This window comes from Pantherophis guttatus, chromosome 18, assembly GCF_059756535.1.
Source record: "Pantherophis guttatus breed Tessera chromosome 18, ASM5975653v1, whole genome shotgun sequence".
NCBI lineage: Eukaryota > Metazoa > Chordata > Lepidosauria > Squamata > Colubridae > Pantherophis > Pantherophis guttatus.
The window spans coordinates 12,757,015-12,770,636 of NC_142080.1; the positions used below are offsets into that span (position 1 = coordinate 12,757,015).

Genomic DNA, 13,622 nt, shown 5'->3' on the forward strand with positions numbered 1-13,622 from the left:
CTGAGTTGCCGATCAGGCAACTCAGCTGGAATCGTCAGAGCTTGGATCGTCAGAGGCATTTAAAAGAAAAAAAGCCTTTGGTGATCGCGTGGCTCAGCTGGGCATGGGGGGCGGGGGCAGGGATTTTTGCTATCGGTTCTCCGAACTGCTCACCGCCATCGCTACCTACTCGCCCAAGCCGGTCCGAACCGGGAGCATTTCACTCCTGCTTGGCCCCCTGTCTTAAGGAGGCCCATCATGGGTTTGTCAATCTTCGCGGAGGAGGGGATGAATTGTCTGTAGAAATTTGCAAACCCTAGGAAGCTTTGTAGCTGTCTGTGGGTGCGAGGGGATTGCCAGTTTAGGACGGCTTGTACTTTGGCTGGGTCCATCTCTATGCCCTCATTTGACACTCGGTTGCCCAGGTAGTCTAGCCATGCATGGTGAAATTTGCATTTTGACAGCTTGACATACTAGTTGGCTGCCAGAAGTTTTTCCAGTACCTGACGGACTAGAGGTATGTGTCTAGGGCAGTGATGGCTAACCTTTTTGCCATCGCGTGCCAGGAGAGGGGGGGGCGGGGGAGGGTCGTGCACGCACGTGCCCACACGCATGCGTGCGCAACCCCCTCCCCCTGCTCCTGGCACATGATGGCCTGGTAGGCCAGTTTTTCTTTCTTACCTGGTTCCAGATCCTCTCTGTGTATCTGGGAACGGCGAAAACAGCCTTTCCCACCCCCTTGGAGGCCCTACGGAGGCTGAAAGGGCCCATTTCCCAACTCCCGGTAGGACAGGAAGTGACATTTTTTGCTGTCCCCAGCCTCCAGAACCTTTCTAGGAGTCTGTAGGAGCCTCTCTAGGAGTCTGTAGGAGCCTCTCTAGGAGTCTCTGGAGGCTGGGGACAGGAAAAAACGTCATTTCCTGTCCCACCGGGAGTTGGGAAATGGGCCCTTTCAGCCTCTGTAGGGCCTCCAAGGGGGTGGGAAAGGCTGTTTTTGCCCTTCCCAGATACACAGAGAGGATCTGGAACCAGGTAAGAAAGAAAAACGGGCCTTCCCCACCCCCCCAGGCCCTCCAGAGGCAGGAAACAGCCTGTTTCCCTACTTCTGGTGGGCCCAGAAGGCTCGAAAATCAGCTGGCCGGTGCGCGCATGTGCCCCAGAGCTGAGTTGGCGTGCCCACTAATATGGCTCTGCGTGCCACCTGTGGCACGCGTGCCATAGGTTCACCATCACGGGTCTAGGGGTAATAGTCTACACCGAGACTATTCATGGTCTCGGTGTAGATGAGGCTATCATTTGTATAGGACCCCTGTATAGAGGTGCTCGTGTAGCACCTCGTTTATTAACTGCATGAACACCGCTGGGCCCCCCTGCAGTCCATAAGGCATCACTTTGAATTGGAAGCTCCCGAGGGGGCAGTTGAATGCTTTTTTCCATTCATCTCCCTCCCTGATGCGTACTCGGTAATATGCTTCCCTGAGGTCTAATTTGGTAAAGACTTTTCCTTTGGCTAGGTGAGCTAGCATGTCCTTCACGAGAGGGTGGGGGTATAGGTTGTGTACACACATGCAGTTTATTGCGGGAGGAGGACAGAGAGAAAGCTGAATCAAACTATTGTCACAATCATTGAATTTCCAGTTAGTGCCTACATCACTTAGTGAGTTGCAGTCCCAATTGTGATCTCTAAACAAGGACTACCTGTACAATACAAATGTTTAATATTTCCTGTTGATATAAAAAGTTGGTGTGAATTATTCCAAGTTAGCAATCACACATGCTATTAAAATATTATTGCAATAATACAAAGTACATCTTACTTTTTACAGAATAACTTAATGCAATTAGTTTTGCAATGGTACTTTTTGTATCATTTGAGAAGTTTTGGATGTTCACAATGTAGCTTAAAGTAAAATTATAAATATATATTCACGTAATGATTATAAAATGAACACTGTACTAAAACAGCTATAATAAATATAGCTCATAAACTATAAAATCAATCAATGTCTGTAGTTACTGGGGAATAAGGCAATTTTGATTTGGTTGTTAAAGGGACAATGATGGAAAATCTAGGTTTCTGTCCTTCGGAGGCATTTAATGGCTGAAATGATGCAGTCACTGTTATTGATTTACTACCAGCCACTTTGAAGTTTTCATTAATTCAGCATAATTAGAGAAATAAAAATTATATTTTTCTCCAAAGTTACTGATATTCCAATCCAGACAGAATTCAAGATACTATGAGATAATTGCATATTGATATGACAAACCTGGGAGAAATCTTTGATGGGAACATATAACATTAATGTTTAGTAGTCTAATACAATAACATCAATAACATGTTTATTGATAGATGTGAAACATTAATCTATTTAATAAGCAAGACCCTTCATGAATTGCAATCTTGTAGGGAGAAGGAGGCTGTGTTCCCCATTCATGCTACCTGCTGTACTATTCGAAATATATACAGGTAGTCCTCAACTTACAACCATAATTATGCCCCAAATTTTTGTTGCTAAGCGAGAGTTGTTAAGTGAATTTTGCTTCATTTTACCACTTTTCTTGCCACCATTGCTGAGTTGCTGAGATGAACAATCAACCCATGGAACAGAAGTTGCCTTTGGAAGTTGTGCGAGCTTCATCACTGGAAGCTTTTAAGAAGAGACTGGACTGCCACCTGTCAGAAACTGTGTAAAGTCTCCTGCTTGGGTGGGGGTTGGACTAGATGACCTACAAGGTTCCTTCTAACTCTGTTAATCTGTAAAGGATATTGAGATTCTTAAAAAAGTGCAGAGAAGAGCAACCAGGATGACTTGGGGACTGGAGGCTAAAATATATGATGAACGGTTGCAGGAACTGGGCCTGGCTGGTCTAGTGAAGAGAAGGACCAGGGGAGACAGGAGAGCATCTTCCAGTATTTGAGGGGCTGCCCCAGAGAGGAGGGTGTCAAGCTATTTTTCAAAGGACCCGAAGGCCAGACAAGGAATAATGGATGGAAACTGAACAAGGAGAGATTCAACATAGAAATAAGGAGAAATTTTCTGACCGTGAGAACATTCAACCAATGGAACAGAAGTTGTGGGAGCTTCATCACTGGAGGCTTTCAAGAAGAGACTGGACTGCCATTTGTCAGAAATGGTATAGGGGCTCCTGCTTGGGTGTGGGATTGGACTAGATGACCTCCAAGGTCCCTTCCAACCGTTTATCAGTTGTTAAAATCACTCAATCAATAAACTGTTGCAAGAGTTCTTTCACACAATTTTGCAGTTGCAATTTCTCTTCCACCGAAGAGGCAGTCCTCGATACTACCACCATGAAAGTGTCAAAGAGAGGCTGTAGCGCTTTGAATATAGTAAAGACCTTCATTAGAATATTATGCAAATTAACCAGACTATTTATATTTTGCAGAAATTAGACTTTGCCTCACTATACTTCTTCTTGAAATGCAAGTCGCTGACATGTCATCCAAAAGCATTATCAGCTTGTGGTTATCAGTCATTATCTTAAGATCTGGTAAGTTGTGTTTCTCTAGCTTTATAGAATTTATAGAATACTGAATTGTATTTCTAGCTTTAGAAGAATTTCAGAAGAAATTTTAGAAGGAATTTCAAACCAGGACTGAAATTGGGGCTCAAAATATGGTTTGCTTCCTTGAGTCCAATCAGGATTTTTACTGGAATAGATATAAAACTCTGGAGGAATTTTGCTTTCCACCCAAAAGAGCTGAATTGGAGAAGAACTTCAAAAAAAAAAAAAAAAAAAAGCAGCTAAGATTGAAAATTACCTACAAACTCTGTAATTTCCTGTTTTTCTTTACAAAACCTGAGTCATATAAAGACAATTATATGTTACAGGTGGATTTCATATGTTACTCAATAGCACAGCCTAAAAATCAACAGTGCTAAAGACCCAATTTCTAATAATAATGCAACTCCATAGCATGTAAATAAAAATGTCAAACTCCAGTATAATTTTCTGTTGATTCAATTTCTTGTGATGAAATGATATTTCTTTCACTGTTTTTCAAACTGATTTATAAATCTGCTGATTTATAAGGACAGGTGATAAATTTATTAATAATTACACAAAGGGGATATAGAGAATATTCATAAGTGAGAGCTGAACCTGGTGCTCTCTGAGTTTGGTAATTTTCTTGCAGATATTTTATGACCCAACTAAGTAACATCATCAGTGCTGGAAGGAAGTGGGGTTTGTGGAACGGAGGAAAAGGAGGAGTAAGAGGAAGGGCAGCTGTGGGATTCTTGGTGCTCTGAGTTTGGTGGGGTTTTTTGCAGACATTTTATGACCAAACTAGGGAATATCAAGCAGAGCAGAGCAAGAAAATAGGCAAGGGAGGGAGGGAGGATACAGAGAAGAGTAGTTACGTCAGTGTTGGTGGGCTTCTCCTCTTTTGGGATGATTGACTGACATGAGAACTGGGACAAATGAATTTGGCTTTATAGTGAGGTCTGTGGAGATATAAAATGTTGGTACATTCCAACGATTCTCTCTCTGCCTAACTATTTTTTTTTATTTTGACTGATGAAGTTACTTGAATGAGTAATGACACTTCTCAGATTAACAAAATTGATTCTCTTCAATTAAACACCAACAAAGGAGACTCCAGTGGCTCATTCAATTCAAATATATTTCCTGATGTCAATTTCTTCCTTGCTTCTTGTCATGTCTTTGGAACAATTTTGGAAAACCTCCCAGTCCCGTAAACAAAAGCCTTTCAGACTGTTCAAAATGATTCTGTTTCATAAATTTCAATGTCTTTGCATAATTTTCCTGTTCCAATATATTCAATTTATGTTTAGCTGCTATCCATTTACCTTTAATTTGCTCATCTCCCCGTTTGTCTTGTAATTTTTCTTCCCAATTTTTGATCTCTTCCTTTTTCCTATATTCTTTTTCCCTTTTGCATTGTAAGCTATAGTTAATCCTCTTGCATATGCTTTCATTGTGTCCCACAGGTTCTGAAGAGAGGTGTGATCTTTTGTATTATCTCTAAAAAATCATTCTAATTCCTTTTTCATTTGCTCTATATATCCCTTTTCCTTCAGTATCTGTGGGCTCAACGTCCATCTACTCTTTTTCCTTGGTTGTCCTTTCCATATCAACATTACAGGGTTATGATCTGCCCAGTTATTTGCCATTATTTCTACTGTTTCTATTTCTTGCATAAGTATCTTGGTTACCCAAACCATGTCTATTCTGGACCAGGACTTATGGGGGTTAGAATAATATGTGAATTTCTTTACCTCGGAATTATAAAATCTGCAACCATCTATTAAATTCACTTCTTGTACTAAATCCATAAAAGTTCTAGGCAGTACATTTTTCTTTTTTTTATTACTCTGATCACTGCTATAATCCTTTTTACATCTACAATTGCGTTGAAATCGCCGATCAAACATATATTCCCTATTTTTTCTTCTATTATCTTTTGATGTACTTTTTTTTGTAAAATTCTAATTGTCCACTGTTCGGCGCATAGATAACCACCAATAACATACTTTTATATTTAAATTTTACTTCTATCATCAATATTCTTCCTACTGAATCTGCATATCTCAATTTACACTCTATTCCTTCTCTAATGTACACCACTATTCCTCTTTTCTTTTCTTCTACTAGTGCTACAAATGATTCCCCTAATTTTTTACATAATAAGTATTTTTCATCTTGTTTTCTTATGTGTACCTCTTGAAGGCACACAATATCCATTTTTTGTTTTATCACTTTTCTAAAAATTTGATGTCGTTTAGCCAGAGAATTGAGAGCATTTACATTTAATGATAAGATTTTTAAATTTTGTTCCATTCCTTTGTGATTCTACTATGCGATATTTCCTATTACTTCCTGTCCTTTCTCTTAGCTCTTGTTTTCACTCCTTCTTCCTCTTGAGGTTCCCCTTCTTCCTCTTTATCTCCTTCCTCTAGTAGTTTTTCTCGCTCTTCCTGTTTTTGTGTCCTTTTAGTCCTCCGTTCCGGTTCCTCCCTGTTACTATTTGCTCCTTCTATGCCCATCATTTGGTCATGCAGGTTCTGTGCTCTGTGCTGTGAATCCACTTTTATTTTTTTCTCTTGCCACGACACCACCATTCCTTCCGGTATTATGCATCTAAATGGTATATGCCGTTTATTTAATAATGTGGCTAGGAACCAATATTCTTTTCTTAGTTCTCTTATTCTCTTAGGTACTTGCTTTAGCGTAATTATTTCTTTGCCTTTATAAAACATGGGTTCATTTTTTGTCATTTTATAAACAATGTCTCTTATTTGGAGGTGGGGGTGGGGATACAGTACAGCCTCAATTAATAGGACTAAAAACCCAATGTCAGACCAAGCTGTAATAATAATGCAAATCCAGAGCATGTAAATAAAAATATCAATCTCTGCTATAATTTTCTGTTGATGTAATTTTTTGTTGCAGTGAATGAAACAATACTTCTATCACTGTTTTTCAAAGCAAAATCCTGCTGATTTATAAAGACAGGCAATGAGTATTTCAATAATTGTACAGAGATATAGAGAATATTCATAAATTAGGACTGAAGTGTGGGATCCTTGGTGCTCTCTGAGCTTGGTTGAGCCATGGTGGTGGTTAACAGAGTTAGCCTGCAATACTGCTTTCAAACCAGTATTGCAGGCTAACTCTGTTAACACTGTCAGGAGTTCAATTCCTGTGCTAATTGTACAGGTGATTGTTGATGTGATTTAGCTTCACCTGCTGCTTCCTGTCCGATAGAAAGCTTGTGATCCACTTACAAGGTCAGACACACCTAGCTGAATCAGTTTAATTAGAAGAATATCTGGAATGGTGGTGCTCAATGCTGAGCTGAAGTCTACAAAGAGGACCCTTGCATAGGTCTTTGGAGATTCAAGATGTTGTAGGATTTGCTCGATAGGCAAATTGCAAGGGGTCTAACAGAAGATCTGTGATGGTCTTCAAGTGGGCCAGCACGAGCCTTTCAAACGTTTTCATAATTATGGATGTCAGAGCAACTGGTCTGAAGTCATTCAGTTCCTTGATGGAGGGTTTCTTCGGTACTGGGATGATAGTAGAGCATTTGAAGCAAGAAAGAGCACAACACATCTCTAGTGATTTATTAAAGATATGAGTGAAGATGGGGGGCAATGCATCAACAGTCCTCTATCCTGGAGCCATTTAGTCTTTCTTCACAAAGGTTTCCTGGGAGTCTGAGGGTCAGAAATGAGATTCTTGGAAAGTCATGTGGTCCAACTTTGAACGTTTTCTGTGGCCCTGCAGGAGTTTGTGGAAGAGAAGAACTGTATAGTGATCTGGGGTACTCTGTCACTTTCCGATTGATGAAACCTCCACCCTATCAAAATATTTACTGGAGTAAAGGTATCGGCAAAAACTCCATAAATATTGCTGTGGTGAACTTTCGGGAACCATGTCGTCTCCAGCGCTCCCACGCAGCCTATAAAAACCGATTGTGGGTCTCTAAGGACTGCCAAAAACTAGTTCTCATGAATCTAAAGAAAGAGGATGCTGGCACATACACGGCAGACATTGTTTTACAAAACACAACTGCAAAGGAGTCCTTTGACCTGCAGGTGCGTAGTAAGTATCCCAGCCATGGCAGCAAATTCTTGGCCTCCCTCCTTTGCCCAGGCTGATGTGGAAGGGTGGGGGGCTTTTCTTTTGAGGGGTGATCTTTAGGTATCCAGTTTCTGCAGAGATGAACTTTTTGGAGGGAGCCCAGAGCTGAATGTTGGATAGCTCTTTGTCCAGTTTTTGCAATGCAAATTAGTTCAAGATGTTTTGATCAGGCCGAGCCTTGCTTATGTTCCCCCGCCCCTCCACAAATCTACCATTTTGCTCCCTGTCCCACCCTGCCCCCCATCTTCCACACCAGGAGATTTGGTTCGGCTGAGGACTTGCACTTCTACGATGGGTCAGAAATGGAGTTCAAGCCGTGTCCTGCATGCTCTTCCCTCTGGAAGTGGGACCATGGGGATCCGTCACAGCTCCCTCCAGGCTTCCCTCCCACAGGGGCATAGGCTGCATTGGCCAGACCATGTGGGTTCCCAGACGGGGTAGCAGGGAGTGGCTGGTGTGCTTTGAAACTGGGATCTCCAGAGAGGCAGTTTAGGAGTCTATCTGTGGATCTGGTGGGACTGGTTGGAACCTCAAAGACTTTGGGGGAAGAGTCAGGGGGTCCCTGAGGGTCCCTGAGCCTGGAAGGTTATCCTCGTGCCCTCAATCCCTGGTTTGGTGTAAGGAGGGCTTGCTGGAAGGCAGAGGGTGGGGTGTGGGGTGCCTGCCCTCCTGTATCATGGTGGCCATAATGTGTCATTATGATGTGAGAGGGGGGATTGTTGTGGTGTTGTTACTTGTGACAGAAATGGATGAGACGTATTTTCCTTGCTCTAATCTAAGCAAATCTATGGATTGACTCATGCCGTTGCTGCTTCTCCTTCCTCTCTGGCCTCACTGTGATTTTGTGGTCTCTCACAATGTGATGTGTCTCTCCATCTCCTGCTCAGGAAAGTTGCCAGACTCTGAGTTACGACTGACCTGCATTTCCAAGGGGGCTGGAAATGGAACCTGGCAGCTGATTTGCTCTCAAGAGACCTGGAAAGGTGAGGTGAACTTCAGATGGATCTCAGATTTCTATGCCACGGATGAAACCTTAGGGAGTTCTGTGATGGAGCTCACCTCCCAAGACCTTGAACTAATAGTCACCTGCGAGGGAGAAAGCAAGGATAGCATAGCATCCAGGACAGTCACCTTAAAGGAAGTTTGTGCTGGTAAGTTTTTCTCTCCATGAAAGAGACTTTTGAATCAAAAGGAGCCTCATTGCGACCACTTCTCCTCCTATGACCGGAGCCTAGTGGATTGGTCCACTTCCTTAGGCACAGGTTGACCACTGAGTGGGACTGTTTCCATTGCTTTATATATTTAACCACTCATGATCGAAATTTGTGTTTCCTGACCACAGCAGAAGTCCCCTCTGGGGTTGCAAATTACCCCTTTGCCCTTCCTTCCAGCAATTCTTAAATTTCCCCTTCAGATTCCTGATTGATCTCTGTTCATGTCTGGGATTGGAGGGTCTCCTGGCCAAGCTTCCCCTCTTCTCCTTTCCTGTGTTGATTGTTGTGATTATCTTAGATTCACACATGGGTCTTCTGACTGGGAAGGAACAGCCTTTTATATGATCTCTTTCATGTTCACACACTCCCCCCTCTCAAAGGGGGCCATTCCCCATTCAGAGTCTGCCCTGATCTCCATTCTACATGTTTCCCCTGGCTAGTATCAGCTTTGCAAACTGCACTCAATGAGGCAATGGGAAAAAGGGGTTTGAACAGAGCCTCTGGGTCAGTCTCTGCCTGACACAGGAAGGTCACCCTTGCCTCCAAAGCCAAATTCCCCCCTTGATTTCTGGACACCTCCAGTTGAGCTGGCAGCAGGACAGAGGCAGCTGAGAATTGGGATGAAAAGGGGCCACACACATTCAACAAACAGTGTTTGTCTCCAGAGAGTTATGCTATAACACACACACACACACACACACACACACACACACACCCCGAGGGGCTTTAGGGCTGTCTTACCCCCACAGTGTTTGTCTCCAGAGGGCAAGTCATCTATGTACTAAGTTTGGTTGGAATTGCTCAAGGCATTCCAGAGTTATGCTTGAACATACATACATACATACATACATACATACATACATACATACATACATCCTTATATATATAGGTAGAGAGGGATAACATGGAGAATTGCAGGATCTGAACTCCCCACGCAGAAACATTAGGTTAAAAGTCACTTTTCAAAAACCCTCCCAATTGTCCGGTGCAGTGGGAGCCAATCCCAAGATGTGAAGATGTTGTGGGAACTCCGAGCTGAGAAGGTGGTAAGAAGTTGTTTCAGGCACAGCAGTCTGGCTCCTCTGGAATTGAGATGAAACAGATGGTCCCAGGCTCATCCCTCCCCCCACCCATTCCCAGGAGCAAGGTAAAAGACACATCACAGAACTTCCCTCCAAGCGCCCCACCCTTCCCTCCAGAATGGCAGTGTCCCTCCAGTATATGAACAAATGTATTGTAGTAAAGAATAGAGAGGACTCTTTTACACACACACACACACACACACACACACACACACACACACACACCCCTGGGTGCCAAATCGCAGGGATGTATGTGAGACTCAAAGGGGTTGAGGCAGTACTCCAAACTCTCATTGTGTGACATGTAACTGGAGAGGATTATCAAGGTCTGGATGGGAAGGATCAGGCTCAGGCTCAGTCCTAGCAAGTCTGAGTGACAGTAGATTCAGGGATCTTGTTTCTATGGGGTCACACTTCCCTAACCTCTGTGTCATTCAGGGGTCCTTATGGACTCTTGGCTTGTGTTCAGCTGTGCCCAGGAGGGCTTAGCAAGCATCCATCTCATGTGACAATCACACTAATTCCTGCCACTGTCACACATGCTGATCCAACTTGTGTTGGGACAAGCCTTTGAAGACCGTGCAAGAGCTTCAGCTGATCCACTGGGGGTCAGCACAAGTAACTGTGGGTACAGATTGGTGCACCCTGGTAACACCTGCTCTGGTTGCTTGACGGAGTCTGGGTGCGTGTCAAGACTGACTTATACTTCCACCTATATTCTGCTTTGCTTGCAGCTTGACAAAGAAAAGGGAGGGGGTGGAATGGAATGCAAAGGTAGGGGGAATGGCATCCCATGAGACGCTGCTCCCACCCCAAGCAGATGTCCCAGTGCGGTTGCCTGGTTCCCATAACAAAATGCACAGGAGTTATTGGTGGATGTAATGGACCGTGGGTGGCCGGTGGGAAAAGTGGGGGATGACCTATGCTCGCTTTTGCATGGGAAGCCCAGAGCTGATTTCACTTCTTCCGTGCCAATGTGGTTTATTCCGTAAAGTTTTATATTCTTGGTAAAATAATGTTGCGGGAATGTCTTTTTTTGGCTTTGCCAAGTGGATGTCAGTGTTCCAGAAAGCTTCCACGCTGCCACTGGACAGTTGACATCAAACCAGCTCTCCAAATAGCAGCCCACTTGGACCCCACCAGGAGGTTGGCAGTTTCAAGATTTTGGCACCAACAAAGAAATGGAAGGGTGGGAGAAGCCAAGGGAAGACTCCTCTCAAGAGACCCCAGCGGCAGCCAAGCCGAAGGCCCAAAGAGAGGGCTGAGAAGCTGGAGCAAGAGCCCGTGCTCCAGAGGGAGAGAGTGACGGAAGAATCAGCGAGCCCCAGCAGAAGCAGAGGATCAACCTGTCCCCCCTGGAGTCACAGTGATCTGGGGGAGCAAGTGGAAGGCTGGGCGAGCAGCCAAATGGAAGTTTGGGGACAGATTTATTTATTTATTTATTTATTGGTTCGATTTAGATGCCGCCCTTCTCCGGAGACTCAGGGCGGCTTACAATGCGTTAAGCAATAGCCTTCATACTTTTGTATAGACCTGCTCAGTAGGGCTTTTGCCCCCCCCCAAAGCGGTGTTCTTTTTAATACAAAGTCAGCTTATTGCCCCCACAATCCAGGTCCTCATTTTACCTACCTCGAAAGGATGGAAGGCTGAGTCAACCTTGAGCCTGGTGAGATTTGAACTCGCAGTAATTGCAGGCAGCTGGTGTTACTTAACAGCACTTTAGTCTGCTGTGCCACCAAGGCTCTTGTTATGATGAATGGTTCCAGAGACATTAAGATGACCTGTTGAGAAAGGAGGGTTTGGCGTGGAAGGGGAGTAAAATCTACATCCCAGCCAGCCAGAATGATATGTCCCATTCCAGGGGCTGCTTATCTGCCTGGGCCTAGTGCTTCTTCTGCTGCAAATGCAGACAAGCACCTCCATTCTCTGGGGCCTCCTGAAAGGATTAACAGGGGCTGTTACTCTTTTTCAGGACAGACCAAGAACCCTTCAAGGCTGCATCTCTGGGCCCTGCTGTGCCTTAGCAAAGTGGGAAATCTTCTCCTTCTTGGCTGTTTGGGGCTTCTTCTGGTGGTGAAATCCAGAAAAGGTACCATTTTAAAGAAGCCCTCCTGTGAAAACCAACTTTTCCTTTTCCCTCCTCCCTCTCTCCCCTTCCTTCTCCCCTTCCCTTCCCTTCCCTTTGCTTTCTAGACCTCCTGGTCCATCCTGTCTACTAAAGCTCAACCTCTACTTTGCTTTCTACTTAGCAGCTGGAGGAAGGAGGATGCTGGTCCGATTCCTGCCAGCCTCCCAGAGGAGACCACAACCACCTGCAAGACATCCCAGCTCCATGTCAAACCCAACTGATGGATGCGACTGATGAACCTTCCCCAGTTCCTTCGCTTCAGATGTCCGTGGTCTTCTTTGATGGCTTTCAGGAGGGTTCTTTGGGACAAGGGTGCTTGCTTCCATGGGCAATTCACTGAAGATGATTATCAGTTTGGCTATTGGGGGGAGGGCTCAAAAGGTGGCCACGGGGCTAGTCCATGTCACTCTGTGTGGCCACTCCCTTCTTTCCTTTCCCACATCCCAATTGCCCCAGAAACTGCCTCATCTGCCCTCCCCCCCATCACAAATAAAATCCACTTTTGCTGCTTGTTTCTTTGTTTAATATTCAGGAGTATTCCCTGTTCCTTTCCCCACCACACCGTTGTGAGGGAAGCTGAGGGAGCTTCCACAGCTAAAGATCATGCTGGGGCCTCAGGGAGCCTTCCCTATTCTCTCTGGGTGTGTGAGGGGGTGCTACCCTGGTTTTCTTCCCCTCCATCTTTCCGTCTCAGTCCCGACTCCCTATTTTCAAACCCACCCTTTGTTTCAGTCATGGGGCTTCCCCATTTCCACAGGGGACCTCAGCCCCTCAGGGACCTCCTTTCTTCCCTGGCTCCATCCAGATGAATTTCCTGAGGGGGAATGGCTGGGGGCCCCTGGATTGATCCAAGAGGTGGCAAAACACTTCTGACAAATAAGTCTCGTGTTAGGTGTTTTGTGCCAGCCATGGTGGTTTCTTAAAAGGCCACCAGGTGGGAGCAAAGAGGCACCCATTGGGGAGAATTAATGCCCCCCTGGCCCCCTCACACATCTTGGTAAGGGAGGGGAGAGGGGCCCCTATAAGAACCCCTGCACAGGGTCTGCTCTTTGGCTCTTGTTCTAACTTCCTACAGGACTCAGTCCAGGCATGGATGCCTCCATGCCAGGGAACTCATTTTACTCTACTTTACTTCTACATAAAGATTCAACTTGATTGCATCCTTGCATGCTGCCTTTTCTTGGAAAAGCCCTCAATGAACCATTGATCTTCATGAGATCCCTCACAAAGTGGTAGCAGAGGATGGTTTGAGGCAATGCTTCCAAGCCAGCAGAAGCAAGATGCCTGGAGGTTCCAGCAAGAACCCCCAAGAGATGGATGGCAGGAGATCCCCGATTGTGACTAGAAGTCTTCAGTCAAGAATGGCAGCCTTGGGACTTCCTGTTTGCTGCTGGCCGCCGCCAGACGTTCCTTTGGGATCGTCAGCTTCCACTGCCTGTCAGAGCCGCCTTCACAACGGAACGGCGGCTCGAAAAAACTCCGTTCCCATGAGGAAACGGAGATAGAGCCGGCAGGGGTGGGTAGAACTCTCTGCAGAGTCCCAAAAGTTTTTCTTTTACTTTTGGGATGGAGCGGATGAGATGCCCC

General features: G+C 44.9%; 1 protein-coding gene across 1 annotated transcript; it reads left to right on the top strand.

Annotated features, from left to right (window-relative positions):
- Positions 1–3,422: 3,422 nt before the first annotated feature.
- On the top strand, positions 3,423–12,908 carry LOC148111599 (SLAM family member 5-like). Its single transcript, XM_087881184.1, has 5 exons — positions 3,423–3,492; positions 7,255–7,572; positions 8,499–8,762; positions 11,880–12,020; positions 12,793–12,908. Exons 1-5 carry the CDS (start codon positions 3,423–3,425, stop codon positions 12,906–12,908), a joined length of 909 nt encoding a protein of 302 aa, XP_087737310.1.
- The last annotated feature ends 714 nt before the right edge of the window (positions 12,909–13,622 follow it).

Coding starts and splice junctions, on each gene's coding strand:
- LOC148111599 (XM_087881184.1), top strand. CDS start 3,423: ATGCAAGTCGCTGACATGTCATCCAAAAGCATTATCAGCTTGTGGTTA. Junction 3,493..7,254: donor AGTCATTATCTTAAGATCTG/GTAAGTTGTGTT, acceptor GTGGCCCTGCAG/GAGTTTGTGGAAGAGAAGAA. Junction 8,763..11,879: donor CTTAAAGGAAGTTTGTGCTG/GTAAGTTTTTCT, acceptor ACTCTTTTTCAG/GACAGACCAAGAACCCTTCA.